The sequence below is a fragment of the Trichosporon asahii genome (genome assembly GCF_000293215.1).
Source record: "Trichosporon asahii var. asahii CBS 2479 unplaced genomic scaffold scaffold00018, whole genome shotgun sequence".
Taxonomy (NCBI): domain Eukaryota; kingdom Fungi; phylum Basidiomycota; class Tremellomycetes; order Trichosporonales; family Trichosporonaceae; genus Trichosporon; species Trichosporon asahii.
The window spans coordinates 1,495,768-1,513,040 of record NW_014040906.1 but is presented as its reverse complement, the minus strand read 5'-3'; the positions used below and the strand labels follow the sequence as shown (position 1 = coordinate 1,513,040).

General features: G+C 57.9%; 4 protein-coding genes across 4 annotated transcripts; 1 reads left to right on the top strand and 3 right to left on the bottom strand.

Moving 5' to 3' along the window:
• Nucleotides 1–1,088: 1,088 nt before the first annotated feature.
• On the bottom strand, nt 1,089–4,478 carry A1Q1_00254 (chitin synthase 1; the record flags this gene model as incomplete). Its single annotated transcript, XM_014326582.1, has 5 exons — nt 1,089–1,670; nt 1,708–1,924; nt 1,962–2,346; nt 2,389–3,220; nt 3,459–4,478. The coding sequence occupies 5 exons, from the start codon at nt 4,476–4,478 to the stop codon at nt 1,089–1,091; spliced, it is 3,036 nt and encodes a 1,011-aa protein (XP_014182057.1).
• Nucleotides 4,479–6,050: 1,572 nt separating this feature from the next.
• On the top strand, nt 6,051–7,205 carry A1Q1_00253 (uncharacterized protein; the record flags this gene model as incomplete). The annotated part of the gene is made up of 1 exon (XM_014326581.1): nt 6,051–7,205. The coding sequence occupies one exon, from the start codon at nt 6,051–6,053 to the stop codon at nt 7,203–7,205; it is 1,155 nt and encodes a 384-aa protein (XP_014182056.1).
• Nucleotides 7,206–7,244: 39 nt separating this feature from the next.
• A1Q1_00252 (O-methyltransferase) lies at nt 7,245–8,240 on the bottom strand (the record flags this gene model as incomplete). The annotated part of the gene is made up of 5 exons (XM_014326580.1): nt 7,245–7,272; nt 7,311–7,451; nt 7,497–7,811; nt 7,868–8,051; nt 8,093–8,240. 5 exons carry the CDS (start codon nt 8,238–8,240, stop codon nt 7,245–7,247), a joined length of 816 nt encoding a protein of 271 aa, XP_014182055.1.
• Nucleotides 8,241–11,010: 2,770 nt separating this feature from the next.
• On the bottom strand, nt 11,011–11,820 carry A1Q1_00251 (60s ribosomal protein l37a; the record flags this gene model as incomplete). Its single annotated transcript, XM_014326579.1, has 3 exons — nt 11,011–11,145; nt 11,194–11,322; nt 11,818–11,820. 3 exons carry the CDS (start codon nt 11,818–11,820, stop codon nt 11,011–11,013), a joined length of 267 nt encoding a protein of 88 aa, XP_014182054.1.
• Nucleotides 11,821–17,273: the final 5,453 nt, after the last annotated feature.

Here is a 17,273-nt window from a genome sequence, read left to right as displayed (position 1 = left end):
GGGGGGGGCATTTCGAGTGAGCCCGTGTTTCGTACGTCTTCCGCGGGACCGGCCCTTGGGACTTCGGGCCTGGGACCTAAGCTTGAGCTGGAAGGTGAAAACGAAAAGAAAGCACACACGTAATCGCGCCATACATGATCCATACCGTTACCTCCACCCTCCATACCACACCAAACACCCACCCGTCATGTCTATACCTCCCCTTCTCAATCCACGACACCACCCACGCTCACGCCCGCTACCCATACTTTAGACTATGCACACTGTCCAGTCAAAAGGCTTTGCGAATAGTAGTGTGCATTATGATTTCTATATGACCTAAGAGTAAGGAGTGTTCAGACCGGGGCATGAAGGGCCAGCCTTGTCCATGCCCCGGTCCTCGCGTGTCGTGTCGTTGTAAGCGTGAAGCGTGGTGTTACCTGTGTAACGCAGTGTTGGGTGTGTTTGATCCCTCCTCCTCGTCCCCTGATTCCCTCCCCTCCTCCTTGAGGGCACTTGCCAGTCTTGGCCGGCGCGTGCCGTGTTTGTTCGGTGCAAAGTGCAGGGCATTACGACATCTTGTCATGTAAGCCCCCTGTGCTTGTTCTCGAGGCCACCTCCTGTTCTGCACCGTGACGCGAGAACATGAACAGTTTACCCTGCTTCGGCAATGTAACCCATGTGTCCGGCATTCACTGAGGTACACTCCGCGGGCTGGCACAAACATGAGCTGCTCTCTTCTCCGCTCCCTCTCTCCTCCCCATTCCCCCTCTTCCTCTCCTCCCCTCTTTACCTGTATAGGTACAGGGTATATCCTCCAAGAAAGTAGAAAAGCTCCCAAAATAATGTCGAAGAAAAGAGAAAGATAGTTGGCCCACCGCTGTGGGTCACACGTGCGCACCCCAGACGCTGGCGGGGGCCAAGGAAGCGGGTATATAGGTGCGGAAGCACCTATAGACCCAGATACCAGAAGAGGAGATAGATGAGACAGCCCGTGAAGCGTGTCGCGGAGAGGGCGAGCACGGACCAGAAGATGAATTTCTGTGCTGTCAGCTCGATTTCACACGCATTCTAGCTTTGCTGTCTGCCTATAAGGGAAGCGAGAACCCCTACCACCCTCCCTGTAGCCCACTGGCCGACTGGCCTACGGACCTCGCTGCGCTTGGCAGCTCGGCCGCCCAGCTTGCACTCACCAGATACGGGTTGAAGTTCGTCTCCTCCGGATTCGGGTTGAACTTTGTGTTGAGCCACTCGGTCACCGTGTGACTCGTGAGGACGAGGATGATGATCATGTTGACGCCGAGGAACCAGAGCACGACGTGCGTGCGGAAGTTGCGGTCCGCGTCTGCGCGCTTCGTCTCCTGCGAGCGTTTCTCCTTGACGTGCTCCATCGGGATACGCAGCTCGGCCTTGGCTTGTCGGTACAGGTCCTCAATGTCCTCCTGGCGCGTGGACTTCACTTCGGCGACCTTTTCGCCGTTCTTCGTCGTGATCTTGACTTGTCCCAGATCCTTGGCACTGCCGTTGTCACCCTTCGTTCCCCATGAGACGTCGTGGAGGTTGCAAAAGGCGTAGATCAGGAGAATGTTCACGTAGGACGGCAAAAGCAGGAGATACTGGATGAAGGACGTAAACATGTGCCATGGCTCCATGTAGATCAACGACGAGATGAAGTAGAGACCGTACGTTGCCTGCACGTCAGTTCATAAGCGAAGCTGTTTAACTTACCAGCAGCGCAAGAGCCAGGTCTCGGAACGTCTCGTTCTCAAAGAGGCCCTTGACGTCTCGCCAGCCGGCCGCGTCGTGCGGTACAGTCTGGTACACCGTCCAGCCAGCAACATAGAGCATGACGCCCTGACACACGGCCAAGAAGAGAATGCAGATCGTGTACATCCACTTGGATCCTTGCGGGCGGTTACCAAGGGAACAGATGAGGACGACGAACCTGCCTGTCAGCTATCTCTTGGCGATATGCAGCTCACAGGACAGCAATGTAAAGTTTCGAGACGACCTGGAAGATCTCCTCTCCGGCGCCGAAGAACGGATCCGTATCCGGCGACGCGACACTCGAGTTGATCAGGAAATAGAAGGCGAGGTAGTAGGATGAGATCGAGACAATGTTGAACAGCAGGTTGACGAGGTTGTAGAGCGTGAGGAACATGAGGGCAAACTTGCGGATGAAGTTGTGTCCCGACGTCCAGACCTTCCAGAAATGGGCGAGAGCGTGGATCGACGCGAACATGGAGCCGTTCAGCCAGCGACGACGCTGGGAGATGAACTCGGGCACCTTGGCCGGCACATCCGTCGATGCCTTGGCCGACTTGACGTACTGCAGTCGCCACTTTGCCTTCTTTTTCGTTACGATTTCTGGTCATTAGCTAAAGGCGGAACACGGAGAGCTCTACTCACCGAACGCCAGGATACGGTCCTCGGCCAAGAACATGTTGCGCTCGAAGATCTTGGCCTGCGCACCGGGCAGGTTCATCATCTCTCCGTGGAAGTAGGAAGCGAGCGGACCAGTGCCGTCGGGGTGGTTGCAGACCGCAGCGTAGCGGTACGCCGAGAACGCTCCGGGAAGCACAGCGATGAAGCCAAAGATGGACTCGAACGGCTTGTCGAGAATGTTGGACATCTTGTACTCAAAGTTCTGTCCGGCGACGATCGGGTTGAGCAGGTATCGACCCCACGGTCCCTTGTCCGCGATAATTTCTCCACATGCGCCGCCGACGTTGTCGTGCTTCTGGAAGACCTTGTACAGCTCGTAGATTGAGTTGCCCGACGGTTTCGTACCGACGTCGAGGAGGACGCACACGTTCGGTTTCAGCAGCGAGCCAAAGGCGTTGAAGAACCAGCGGTGCGAATTGAGCTTCTTCGCATTCTTCTCCTTCAGGCAGAAGATGTACTGCACCGGCGCTGGGGCTGGGCCGACCTCGCCGCTCTCCGACTCGGACACCATGACCTGCGACGTTCCCTCGAAGATGTGTGCCGTCACGTCCTTGCCCGCCACCGTATCCTGCATCACGCCCTCGGCGTAGATGCCCATGACCTGGAGAACCTTGAGCACACGGTGGTCGACGACGTTGCGTCCGTCGGCCACGATGCACACGACCACCTTCTGCCACGCTCCGGCGCCCCACACCTTGGACCTGTCGCGCCCACACAGGTTCGCAATGTTTTTGATCACCGAGTTTAGTGTTCGCAGCAGCAGGTCGGCGGTCTCGTTGTACATTGTCATGACAATCTGGAGTGTGTCAGTCTATTACTCCGCAGTCCTGCGTCGCCCGGTCGCTCAACCGCTCCTGAATGTTTCCGGCACCGTCAGAGCGTCAATATGTTCCTGGGTCACCACTTTGATCCACCGTGCCACTTCGCGAAGCCGAAGCGGTTGCTTGGGCTGCGACGTGGATTCCAAAATGGGACCGCGGAAACCTTGGTACTGCCTCGAGACGTGCAGAGCCACTCAGTCCGTCGTCACTCACGAAGAGCTCTGTCCGTCGTCCGTAGAGATACGGGCGGAGGTTGAACTTGCAGCGCATGAAGTCGTCAGGATCGCAAGTCGCGGCTGTGTACCGCATCTTCTCCATCTCGCCGATTTCGGCGCCGATGCCGAGGTGGCCATGCCGGATCACCTCCTTCGGAACCGGCACGTCGATCACAAAGTTGCCGTTCGTGAGCGGGATCTTCTTCACGACTCGGCGCGCCATCATGTTGTTGCGGACCATTTGCCAGTGACTCGTTCCCGAGAAACCCGGAGTCGCAGGCAGCTGTGACGGTGCTGGCGGGTACGAGTAGCCCATGTTCGGACTTGGCGGCGGTGGTGACGAGTACGACATGGTCGGGACGACCTCGCCGACGCCAAAGCTCTTCGGCGATCCGTCCATGTGTGAGTTTGACGAGTTCAGAGCAGTGTGCGACGAGTAGCTCTTGTCGTCGTGGTCGCCCGAGTAGTAGGACGTCAGGTCATTGTTATAGTAGCTCCCATCGTTCGAGTGCACTGGCGCCAGCTGGTTATGATTGTAAGCGGGCGAAGCCGGGCTGCTATTGTGATTGTCATATGGGTTCGGGGGCGGCGGCCCATAGTTGTCATATTGGTCGTAGCCTTGTCGCTGTGCGTCGTAGCTCTGGTTGTTGTAGTTTGTGCTTGTTGGCCCCCTAATGAGTGGAGAGGTGTCCATGGCGCTGGCGGGCGTGCCGGTGTAGTAGTCGACGAACGAGGACGCACTGAGGTTCGAGTGCTGGGTGTGGTACTGCGGTCGCGGACTCGATCGAGGTGATGGCGATGAGCGGTAGGTACTTGAGTAGTTGACAGCGGGGACAGTGGACCACTCGCTCTGGCGACTTTGCGTGTGCGCCTCTCGCGGTTCCAAGGGACTCGAGCGACCTCTGGCGTTAGGAGATGTGCCGCCATACGGGGAACGCGTCCGGGGCGGCTGGGGCGTCTGGGCTGGGCGCGTGGGTGAGGAGCCCTGTGCATGATACGGATGGTTGAAGGGGTACATGGCTTGCTTGGACCTGCTGGGCGTTATGTGCGTCGCAGCGCGTGCAGTGGTCGCAGTGGGCTCTGAGAGACAAGACTTTGAGGGCCTGACTTGCCTGGCGGACCTGGGGGCGTGCTCGTGGATAGGTCTTCAAGGTCTGTGCTGTTAAACCGCCGAGCAGAGACGCTCGAAATCCCACTCGCGCTCGGTCTCATGCAGTCGTCCAGCAGTGGTCGTTCAGGTCGCCGCCGGTGTCGGTGCTCAGTGTGCAGGGCGGGGGCGAGTCGTCGATGATATGAAGGCGAAGCGCACGCTCACTCACAAGTCTCACGACAGCTATTCATGCAGCAGCCAGCCTCTGCTGGAAGCTGCAATCGGCGACCAACGTCAGGTTCAGACTACTGGAGCCGGCCCAGCCGAACCATCCGGGCCATCCGGGGCGACCCTTGCCTTGGCCTACTTGGCCACGCATGATTGTAAGGAGGGAAGCCAGGTATAACTAGGGAGTTGGGAGCACGGGGCGGCTCGTGCGGCGGCGTCGGGAGGGGAGGGAGGAATTCACCCTCAGGTCTCCCAGGATCTCGTAAGTAGCGCGCTTCCGTCTGCGAGTATATGCACAGATAGCGGTCATTATTTTTAGCTTGGGAGCGAGTGTATCGGTGCAGCTGGAGGACAAGCGGTGCAGGTGAGCATGTCAAGCTGGATAGAGGTAGTGTCGTGTGTGCCGGGGATGCCGAGTTGAAGAAAGGAAGACCAGGATCCTGGAGTGGAGGCTGAAGCCGGATGAAACGAGTCCTGGCGCACCTGCCGTTGGCCCCGCACTTGCAGTCCTTGACACTGGCATTCCTGCGAGCCAGGCCTACCCACCACGTTTGTGAGCCTTCAAATCGCAACCAAAAGCTCGCAGCAGCCTTTACGGCTCTCTTCGACCAGATCTCGATCGCAAGAGCATTCACCAGTGCCGGAAAGAGGGTGTGACATGCATAAGAGTGTGCCGTGCCGGTTGAACAAGGACGAGGCAGGAGTGGCGTCAGGGGGTGGCCCGATTCGATTTAGTCGGCCTGTCTGATGTGCTCCGCCGCCCCCACCCCGGCGCCCTAACGGCCTTGCCGCATTCTAGCCGCAAGAAGAATTTCCAGACGTCCAGACACGCACGCCCATGCTACTGGCTGAACAGTCTAATGCTCGTATGCATGGCAGAGGAGGCTGGGAGATAACGGGAGGGATAAGATAAACGGCCAGCAGGTGTGCCTGGGGCGTGTGGCACACTCAGCCCCGACCGCGCCGAACGCCCAGCCCCGAGATGAGGCCGGCCGGTGCGCAGGCGGCAATGAACCTCGATCCTCGAACAAAAGATGCTTGCCACCAGACGCGTGTTGAGCACAGACCCTCTGCTGGAGTAATGTAAACAAACTCTCTCCATTGTCCTCTGTTTCTGGCATTCCCAGCAAACGTCTTTCGCTCGTCACATGTAACCCTTCCTCAACCCTCGATTGCACGATGCCCGGCACACTGAAGAAAGTACGTTTCAGATCGCCCTCCCCGTCGTCCTCGTCCTCGGCGAGTCTGGCCAGTTTCGGGCACCCAGTCACCATGGAGCCGACGCCGACCCCACCGGACCCATCGGACATTGAGGGACCGGGAACGCCAACTCCGGGCCCGAAACCCCTCCCCATCCCACTCCCCATGCCGACCCCGACGCCAGCTTACACGAAGGAGGATCTGCGAGCCACACTCAAGGCGGAGTCGAAACGCATGGCCGCCGAGGAGAAGAAGGCTGCTGCAGAGAAGAAGAAGAAGGACAAGGCCGCCGCCAAGGACGCGAAGAAGAGCCCGTGGCAGCTCGAGAAGGAGAGGCTGGAGGCGGAGACGAAGGTCCGCCTGAAGGAGATTGAGGCCGCACACAAGCAAGCCAAAGCTGAAGAAAAGGCTGCAAAGAAGGCAGAGCAGAAAGCGAAGAGGAAGGCAAACGGAGGGGGGTTTAGCTTCTTTGGCTGTTTCCGGCCCAGAGGATGTGGTTGTGATAAAGAGTGCGGCTGCCACTGCGCAACTCCCCCAAACCCCGCGAAGGACGGCGAGGACGAGCTCAGCTACACTTACTACCCGAAGTACGAGCCGATCAACCAGCCGACTCCGGACTACAGCGCTTGGAAGGCGGGACCGGGACCACTCCTCACCCAGCAACTCGTGTACAATCCGCCACGCGCTGAGGAGGCTGCACGTCTGCACTCGCGTCTTAGTGGTCGCAACATTTCCGTGCACTACCCCGTCCTACCGAGTCTGAGGGAGTACGAAGGAGTATGCGAGCCATGGAGACGATATGAGGGATGGAACGGCTACGGCTGGGAGGGAGACAGCATCGGCGAGCAAAAGAAGCCGGAGAAGAAAGGACCACCAAATCAAAAGCCGGGAGGACAAGGCGGACCGGGAGGAGCTGCCAAGCCGCAGCAGCAAGGAGGAGGGAAGGGCGCTAAGTGTGCTGATTCCGCCTCGAAGTCGCCGAAGCAAGCGGCAGATGCCAAAGCTCACGAGTCCAAACCCGACAACGCCGAATCTCCCAAGGCAAGTGAAGACGGCGATAGTCGACCAACAACGCCAAGTGGTGGGGCGACAAAATCCCCAGCCAAGGGTATTCTCAAGAACGCAAGCGGCAATCAGAAGGAGGGCGGAGGAAGCGGAGATCAGCCGGGTAAAGGGAAAGGGAAGAAGACGGTCAGGGTGAACGAGAATAATGACAATGCTTCATAGGTACAACTTCACGATAGACGCGACACACATGTAATGCTGTCACCGCTTGTAGACGACAGTAAAGCCGCTGTTCGTCAGTTTCAGCGACGACATCGGGAAACTCACTCCCAAACACGATCAACAGTCTGCAGACAGCTGCCGAGCACAGTTTTGCCCGTGTCAGCCTTGATCCACTCGTTGATCTTTCGAGCCTCGACGGCGATGTAGTCGTCGTTCTCGTCCTGCGACTCGGGCGGGATGGCAACACTGGAGTCAGCTCAATCAGAGGTCCGCACAGCTCTCTAAACTCACCGGCCCTCCCGAACGGTGCCATTCAAGACAATGATACCACCCTTCTTCGTTGCATTCAGAGCAGTTTTGAAGTTCTCCAACGTTACGGATGTATCGTGCACGAACGCGAGATCGTAGCCTCGCTCTTCCGGGTCGTAGCCCTCCTGCGTTCCTGGAGGAGAAAGTGAACTCGCAGATGTGTGCACCTTTGGGAACGGGAAGAAGTTCAGGTCAAGGTACGCTTTCTCCGCCTTCGCAGCCTTGGTCGTACTCGTCTCCAGCACGTCGATGCGGCCCTGCGCCGGCAGCGGTGTCGCGAGGAAGGTAGTGGAAAGACTGTTGTCAGTTTATTCCCGCCCTAAACGGAGCTGCTCCGTCGGAGCAACGCTCACCATCCCGGCCCAGTCCCAATTTCCAGGACTGTCTCAACTTTCGCCGTCTTGATGAGAATCGCGAGGAACTGACCGAACATCTGGTTGGGCGGTGGAGGCTCGTTCGGCGGCAGCTTCGGCAGAGCGTACTCTGCATTGCCAAGCCGTGTGTCAAGATAGATCTGCGTTCCGAGGGAGGTCTTCCCTGCCGGCGTTAGCGCTCTAGACGCTTGAGGTTGAGCTCACAGTACTGATTGCCCGCCTCGTCTGAATCCAGTGGCCGGCTCATCTTCACTGACATGAGCCGTGTACTCGCAGCTGCTCCCAAGATGGCAGCAGGCCGCAGCTCGCGCAAGCTTCTCAAGGCCGTACGCTGTGTCGTTCGGGAGATCATTGTGGTCAAGTGCTAGAACAACAGGTACATCGGCCAGATGATATGACGCACACTGGAAGTGGAGGTTCGTTCGGTCACCTGCGACGGGGGTCGTATCCGGCCCTCCCGGTAATTTGCCGTGGCATATGGATATTGCCACAAGCGAGTAAAAGAAGAGATCAGAGATCTTGGTGGATAGGTAGTCTCATCGGGCAAGCCCTCTGAAGTAGCAAATATGTTAGATCGCATCATGTCGTCTTCTCGTCGTCGTCGGGGCTCGAACGGGCGTCTGCTTGGTCGATGGCGTTGGGCGCCAAACCTGGCACCAGTTGATGCCATTCGCAAACTGATCACTGACGTCGGATGGTCCCAGGACGGTTCATTCACGAAGCGGCTGGGGTGCGCCTGGGATTGTTCAGCCAACATCTCCGCAGGAGGCGCACAGTGTTGCATCAGCTCGGGGGACAGCCAACACTTCAGTATGGCTTGCTCTCGCAACCGACGGTGAGCTGCTTCCTATTTACGCAGCCCATCAATCAGGTTGTGCCCCCGTGACTCAACCGACCGCGCAGGACTGCGCGCGCGGTGTCGGACAAAGGGCATCCCAGTCGCGTAAACTCCGAGCGGCGTCTGGCAGGGCGCTCTGAAGATCCGCTGTTGCTCCATGCTCTAGTTGCTAACATGAAGGGCACTGGTGACGACAGTCACTTTCTGGACCGGTCCTCCCGATCAATACTGAAAGTCGACCTCACATGCCCAGCAATGAAGTTTGGAGGTTGACTATCAGTCTCCGGCAGTCGCTGCTTTGAAACTGATAAAGCTAGCAACGGTAATGAGGCCCATACTGAGCTCTAGCCGATACTCTCCGAGCGAGGTGGCCAACACAGCTGCGGCTGTGGACCCAGTTCCGTAGTATCCACTAGCGTGCCGAGATACTCACATCCGTGCAAACGATAAGCCTCCCAGAAACAGGCTCTAGTCTAACTGAAATGATGACAAAAAGCTCTCTGAGCTCTGGGTTAAAACAGAGCAATGATGTTTGCGTTACGACTTACATATCGTTAAGAGGCCTAAACTTTTGCCTTGGAGTAGTTCACTCTCCGATCATCGGTTACATCGGTTCAATTGGCCCCGTTACTTATTGCGAATCAAGGGTTTTTGGCATTTTAGCGATTGGCTGCTTGGTGCTAACGGAATGCGATCGGGTTCGACTCACGACCACTTATTGTTAAACGCCGGAGTAAAGCGATCACTGGTGATAGGTAACCACGAGGAATGGGGGATGTCCCCAATCGTTGGCTAAGCGGTTTTCAGTGCGGTGGTATAATACCAAAAAATGGGCTTGTTGGACGGGGACCCGCACAGGTTCGATCCTCTGAGGATGAAAGAACCATCGGTCGTAACGCAAAACCCTTTTTGTTTGACGCGGTGCCATAATTTATTAGCCTCTCATGTCAGCTTGCATGCTGCTTACATTCCCTCTGTCCGGCTCACTCGAGGTGCTCACATCGATATGAAAGTATCCAGTGACTCGGGCCCCTCCTTTGCAGTTGCCCAGCGTACCCTGCACGCCGGAGAGCTAACCTTGGGGAGTCTCGTCTCGAACGGCAGGGTGCTGCACCCTTACCCCGCCGAGCTAACTCAACGTGCATACTGCGCAGAGCCTGCCATTCGAGACCATTCCAGTAGCCCAAGCGGAAACAGAGCACCGGACTCTCGAATCGACCATACCTGGGAGCCGGAAACTGGGATCAGATCGAAACACATGACTTCGATCTGTGAGCGCGGGGTTCGTACGTCGCAGGCCTAATTGGGAACAGGATCGAGCCTTTGCACTGTCGATGTGCGCAGATAATCAGCGGGTTGCGCACGCCAATCAGTATCCGTGAAGTCACAATAAGCGTTGTCGCACTATCATCTGAGGCGCCACTGAACATATGCACCGCGCCGATCGCTCGGCGAAGTTGTAGGAAATCAAAAATGCATAAACCGCTGTAGCTCTACACATCCATCCTTCCCAACTTCTGTACCATGGCAGCTGCAGAGCCCTAGGGGCAAGGCCACAAGGGACATCAACGGTTTCGCTCACGGGGTTCGATGTTCACGGCCCCCAAAGCGTCAGCCGCGGCTGTAGCATCTTCTCCCTAGATTTTTAGCGCCAACCGCCTCAAAAGGGCCCAGGTCTTCCAGTCGCCCATCCCCCAGGTAACAGTTGGCTTAGTGGTAAACGTGCGGTTAATAAGAGATAGATGGCAAGGGGATCCGCACACGGTTCGTTCTCTGGGACAGCCGAAAAAAGGTCGTATTGCTCCTTTTTGTCGCCTCGTTTGTCCAAGTGCGACCGACGCCATACAAGGTCGACTGCATCCACAGTCAGTTCATCTCCACTCTACAGCAGGCAGTGGACCGCAGCTGGGCTGCAGTGTATACCGGGCTACAGGGATGTAGTCGCCATGGATTAGCTTGGGAGTGACCGGCGCATGGCAGTCGCGTCAGGAGCCCGTGCGGACTGGTTTGGGTGGGACTGTCGACCGTCGGGGCGGCGGGTTGTCATCCAGAGGCGAGCTTCGGTGCCCTCAAGTGTGGAAAGGTGACTCATGCTCCTAGGCGCGGTACATGACGAGCAATGGCAGGAGTCGAGAAGCTTCATGTGTGTCGCGGCCGGCGCCTCGAGCGATGGTTTCTCTGCGGTGAGCTACTCAGGCGGTCAGTAATGTCCAGCTGAGGGGTATATCTGAAATGCTATACATCCAACCGTACATGCTACCATGACCCTCTAGAGAAACGCTGTTTAAGCGTCAACAACCTCACGGAGGCGACGGATGGTGGAGCGGACGGTGGCGGCGGCGGGGGTGCCGAGGGTGTAAGCACCACCGGCGTACTGCTTGGCACAGCCCTTGCACTTCCAGATACCGACGGCGGTACGCTTGACGGCAGACTGATTGTCAGTTCAATTCCCGCAAAAACAACTCACCTTGCCGCACGAGGGGCAGGCGTAGCGGGCGTGCTGGGTGATTTCCATCTTCTTGACGGTCTTACGGAGCGAGGCACCGTAACGGGTACCGTACTTTCCGGTGACGCCAACCTTTTTGGTACGCTTGGTCTAGATGTTAGCTGCAGCTCCCGGTGGTAGAGCATAGGGTCGGCAGTGTTCCGGCAGTGTTCCATCGGCGAGAAGGCTTGCGACGGCGATTAGGCGCAAGGTCCGAGCGGAATGCGAGAAAACTTTCGATGTCGGTTCAGCGCAGGCTATGCTGTCGGATAAGGGCGTGTAGTAGGTCTCGCGGGTCACGATCGATATCGCGGCCCACACAATCGAAAGCTGTTTCCATGTCGACACATCGATCTCCTGCTCCAGCGCTCGTCGACAACATGCACATCTCCGGTCGATCACGCTCCGTTGAAGAATCGTTCCGCCTGCTGTCCCAAACCATCTGCGATCACAGGTTCACAAGATTCGTCGTCCGCTGTGTCCTTCTTCCAACGTCATCCGGTCCACTGTCGCTCCATCGGTCGTCCCAGTCGCTCGAAATCGTGCCGATCGATCGTTCGCAAGTCGTCCGTCGGTAACACTGCCGGTGCCGTCGTCGCGACTCACCATTTTTGATACGAGTTGGTGACCTTGATGGTTAGAGTCAGACTCAGCCGCCCGTCGAAACACTTGAGCAGCCACCGCCCTGCAACGGTCGCCTGCACGGAACCAATTCTCCAGAGGGCACCTTCCTCGAAAGTGGCACTCGGAGTTTAGCGTGGGCCGCTGAAAACGCCGACAGTTTCGTTTCAGTAGATTCCCCGGTTTTTTTTCAATTCAGGATTCGGAGTAGCGCAATGAAGTCCGATCACGTGATGGCATGACGTTAGCCCGACTGCTCCTGAAATCGAATCGATCGGAAATGATAGTGCTCAGCTGGACAGGATCAGCCAGCTAGCTGCACCACCAACTTTTGCTCGAGCCACCCATCTCATCATGTCCGGCAAGCCCGTCAACGAAGCTTCGTCAAAGGCACAGCCCCAGCCTGTGCCCAACCTCAACAATCTCTCCCGTTTGTCCGAGTCGTCGACCGGTGACTGGGAGCGCGGAAAGCCCAGCGGCAACGCCCGCAGCCCCAAGGCGACCACCTCCGTTCTTGAGCAGGCCGGTGCCCAGCTGGACAAGCTTTCGATCGGTGACAAACCCCCTCAGGCTGCTGCCGCCCGGCCAGCCCACGTTCAGACCGGCTTTGTTCCTGACGAGAAGCGGTCTCAGTCGCCTCTCCACCCCAGGCTCCAGCGCGAGGGCTACGGCTTCCGCCCCGCTTCGGGCGCATCGACCCCCACCGGCTCCCACGCCAACCCGCTGTCGCCCTCGGTTGGTGCTCAGAGCACTGACGACAAGGAGCTCGAGGATGAAGAGCTCAATGCTCAGCTGAACGACGAGGTCCGCAACGCCCTTAAGGAGCCCGTCACCACGCTCGCTACCACCTCCGCTTCCACCGAGCTTCTCCCGCCCGGTGGCATCGCTGACGCTAATGGCTTAGGTTGGCCCGGTACGTTGTGAATTTGCCAACTGCACTAACGTTCAGCTAAGCGCACCCACCTCCGTCTCCAGTCGACGCCGGAGGAGAAGGCGAAGAACCTCGAGGTGCTTGCTGGAGCCCTCCGAACTGTTCTTGAGTGTATCGGCGAGGACCCCGACCGTGAGGGCCTCCTCCGCACTCCGGAGCGTTACGCCAAGGCGCTCATGTGGATGACGAAGGGATACGAGGAGCGTCTGGTTGACGTGATCAACGATGCCGTCTTCGCCGAGGACCACGAGGAGATGGTCATCGTCCGTGACATTGACGTCTTCTCGCTCTGCGAGCACCACCTCGTCCCGTTCACCGGCAAGATCTCGATCGGCTACATCCCCAACAAGCTCGTCCTCGGACTCAGCAAGCTCGCTCGTATCGCCGAAACCTTCTCGCGCCGCCTTCAAGTTCAGGAACGCCTCACAAAGCAGGTCGCCCTGGCCATCATGGAGGCCATCCGCCCGCGTGGTGTCGCCGTCGTGATGGAGGCTAGCCACATGTGCATGTCGATGCGCGGTGTCCAGAAGCCCGGCGCGACCACAGTTACCTCCACCATGCTGGGTTGCTTCAGGACCCAGCAGAAGACGCGCGAGGAGTTCCTCACGCTCATCCGAACCCCTAGCATGACCCGGCATTAATCCAATCCATATCTCAAGACTGTCGTACATAGACGGCAGCATAGGCTCAACACAATCAAATATATAGGCGTGTACATTCATCTGTACTGTAACAATGTAGTTTCTTGCATCTTCATGACCTCACGTAATCACTGCAGAAGTGGGAGACGGCCGTAGGTATGTTCATTGTCATTCACCCTGCGGTCGAAAATAGCCGCAGGTCGGCTTACTCGAGGCCTGCGGGGTCCTGAGTGCGAACTGCCAAGTCTGAGTCGTCATATCAGCAGATTAAACTCGCAAAAGGACGCCGTCATCGCTGACAGAAAGCAGAGGGATACGGAGTTCGGCCAGGTCTCCAGGCCGATGGAGTGGTGCGAGCAGGCGGAGTGGAGGCCGAAGCGGCCGAGTATTCGGACTCAACAAACGGCCGCAAGCTTCCCATTGCCTGGTAAGCGGAGCAGCTTCATAGCCTTGAACGCTAGACATAACTTGTGCAGAGACTAACGAGGCTTAGCTCCAAGTCACGCCCACGCCTTAACCGATGCATGTTGTTTGGGTAACGAGCGGGTGGTGGAGTGAGTCGTGATCAGTGGTTTTCCATCCTCCGTCGGTCTGTGCGCACCGCTGGCCGCTGGCCGACGGCCAAGAGACCGAGGGCGCGCGTCCGTGCCTGTCATTTGACGTCACCCACTATTAGTCAAACCACCTCTTGATCTCCGTTTTATCATGTCCTCCTGATCTTTTGGATTGCCGCACGCACTACTCTCGACATCTCACACTCTACGCTCCGCGACTTCGACTGTTGAGCCGTCTACTGGCGTTCAAGGTGGCAGCCATGCTGCGTCCTTGCCACGCGTAAGTCTGCGAGTGCTGGCGACGCTAACAAGTCAGATTGGCGTTTCTATTTGCGCCACCGGTTGTGCTGTCGCTCATCTACCGACCCTTCTTTGGTAGGCGGGTGGGCCTCGTCCTGCTGTGCATCGTGTCCGCCGCCGTCGTCGATGCATGCATTCTGAGGAGTGTGAGTGGCATCCTAGCCGCCGAGCTGACATGCAGCTGCATTGTTTGACGGGAAATAGGTTCGAGCTACCCCTGGCGGGCTTCACCTTCTTGCAAACGCAAATAGCGCCGATCCTCGCCGCACTTTCGTCCGTGACGCTGGTTCTCCTGCACTCCACGCTTTCGCTTGGAGAAGTCATCCCGTTTGCGTCGCCCGCAGGAGACCGGACATGGGACGAGCAGATCGAAGAGGCCCGGGAGACGGGAAAGCTTGCGCCTAGCACAGTTCTCACTCTTCGCCGACGGCCAGGTGCTGCAGCGTTCTGGGCCGGAGTTTCGGCCGTTGGAGCGCAGCTGGTCATCGAGTCTTTCGGTTTGTCGAACTGTATCGGCATGGGAGCAAAGGGTTTCAGCCCGGGTTGCATGCTGTTTGGGCTGGCGAGTGCCATAGGCCTCACGCAGTATCTCGGCGGCGGTCTTTCGACACGGCCGGACTATGCGTGCTGGATCCTGGGCACGCTGTGGCTTACTGGGGTCAACGAGTAAGTCTACTCTGTGGAACCATCACTGACGCGCAGCATCGCCTCTCGGGGAGGTCTCTGGACGTGGTCAGGCGGCATGAAGAAGGATGGCTGTGCTTGGGTAGAGTGAGTGCTGCTGATCCTGCCGTTGCTAACTCCAGGCCCGCTATTCTTTCGTGCTTTTTGTCTTACCTCGCAACGGCCACTTCGGCGCTCTTCGCTCATGTTCACACCTTGTTGATCCTAGTTCCCGACCTCCCGCCGTGCCCGCCCCGAAATCCAATCAAGCACCTGCAACTCGTTTTGCACTGCATTATGAACCCGCCTGAGGTCGATGCCCGATTGCTGTCAAGTCTCGTTAATGCTGAGGACGGGGTTGACTTCAACGGCGGAACCGTTGTGAACTTCTGTATCGTCAAGCGCGCCTTCCCTCGAGAACTTGTGATTCCTGTAATTGCGGTTTACGCCTGGCGACGTGCGACCCGTGACCTTCTCGACAAACCTGACCCTTCTATCCCGGCCGAAGATCTGGCTGCCCGTCGGCGCCGTGCTTTGGCTGCAATCCAACTGCATCTCGTTCAAGCGTACGAGCCCGAGAGCTCTGCACTTGAGCGTGTGTTCACTCTCACTACTATCCCTGGACTATCCGGTCAGGACCATTCCGCCTTTTATCTGTTCGCCTCGCTCATTCCGCGCCTCGCCCCGATATATCCATTCCTGGAAATGTGCCGCGCCTACGCCGTTGATATCGGCTTCGGATCGCCTGGCCAGCTTGCACGCTGCCTGACACAGGCGAACGCCAACATTCACCAGTGTCTACCTGTCACGAGCCACTCGCATTTGGAGTTTTACGCGTATGCTGTTATGGGCTCTCTGTCGGAGTCGGTGTGTTACCTCGCATGGTCAGTGCTGGACTCGACGGGCACACGGCCCTCCGACGACATGCAGTGGTCGGCGGCGATCCATCCTGCGGTGTCTCGACGGGTACTTCAGCCTGGTGCCCCTCTTCCGACGCTCATGCGGGCTCACACGGTTGCCAAGTCGCGTGACATTGGCCGCGCGATCCAGTACATCGCCGTGTCCCGTGACATTGTCAAGGACGCCGCCAAGGGACGCCTCTTCGTTCCTCTCTGTTCGTTCAAGTCGCCGCGCGAGCTTCTCCAGACGTTGCTCCCGGGGCCCGAGCACGCTCCTCCTTCTCACGTTGTCCTTGGCCTTCTCGACCAGGCCGAGGCTTTCCGTGTCGGTACCGACATGGGCATCAATGGCCTGCCGCGCGCTGCCCGGGGAGGCGCCAGAGCGCTCGTCGCCAGTGCTTTCCAGGTTGTCGGCGATATCCGACGTAACGGCGGTCTTGTAGATATGCGCGGATGCTGCACATGCCGGTGGAGGCACGTCGTAGCTACCGCGAAGGGCTTGTGGTGCTAAGTTGTATGCATGTACTTTCTGTCTTCCTTGTCCTCACTACTTCTGATGCAGGTTGAGCGATGCGAGGGAGAGCACGTCGCTCCCAACGGCATTGGAACCAAACAAAACGTGATAGCGCCACGTGCGCCACGTAATTTCGGCCCCGGTTGACGCGACTGTTGATGGATTTCTGAGCAGACATGACGGAGCTGTAACCAACCCTCGACCGCACTGGAGCGCCGACAGATCAACGAAGCAGGACGCCATGGCACCGCCGCCGTGTGCGAACCCGCTATTTCTGAAATGGGTGGAAGGTAAGCTGCGAGATGAGCCGTCGTAGCTGACAGACAGAGTTGCGCGACGATGCCCGCCAGAAGGGGCTGAAGACGGCGACAATGTACGCCAAGGGGTGTCGTTCTCTTGCCGCCTGTCCGATTGCCTACTCTCGTCCGCGCGATCTCATCCAGCTGCAAGGTATTGGTCCAAAGACTGTCAACATTCTGGAGCGGCGACTGAAGGCTCACTGCGAGGAGACTGGTGAGCCATACCCGACTTCGCCGGCCCGCCCTGCTCCACCACGACGGCAGTCCGAGCCACCAGCCGACATCACCAGTGACGCCCCACCACCAAAGAAGAAGCGCGCCGCACCCAAGGTGTACATCCCGCAGAAGGGCTCTGGTGCTTACGGCATCCTTATTGGACTCCTGCTACAGGTCGAAAACCCAGAAGACACGATTCAGGTCTTCCTCACGAAGAACGAGATTATCCGTGTCGCCCAGCCGTACTGCGACAGCAGCTATGAACATTCAGAGCGCGGGGGCTACCAGACTGCGTGGAACGGCATCAAGACGCTCATTAACAAGGGCTACGTCTTCGTCTCGGGCAGCCCGCACAAGTATTGCCTGACCGAGGAGGGATAGTGAGTTCTTGCAGCCGAAGGTTGCTAACAGCAGCGATGTCGCC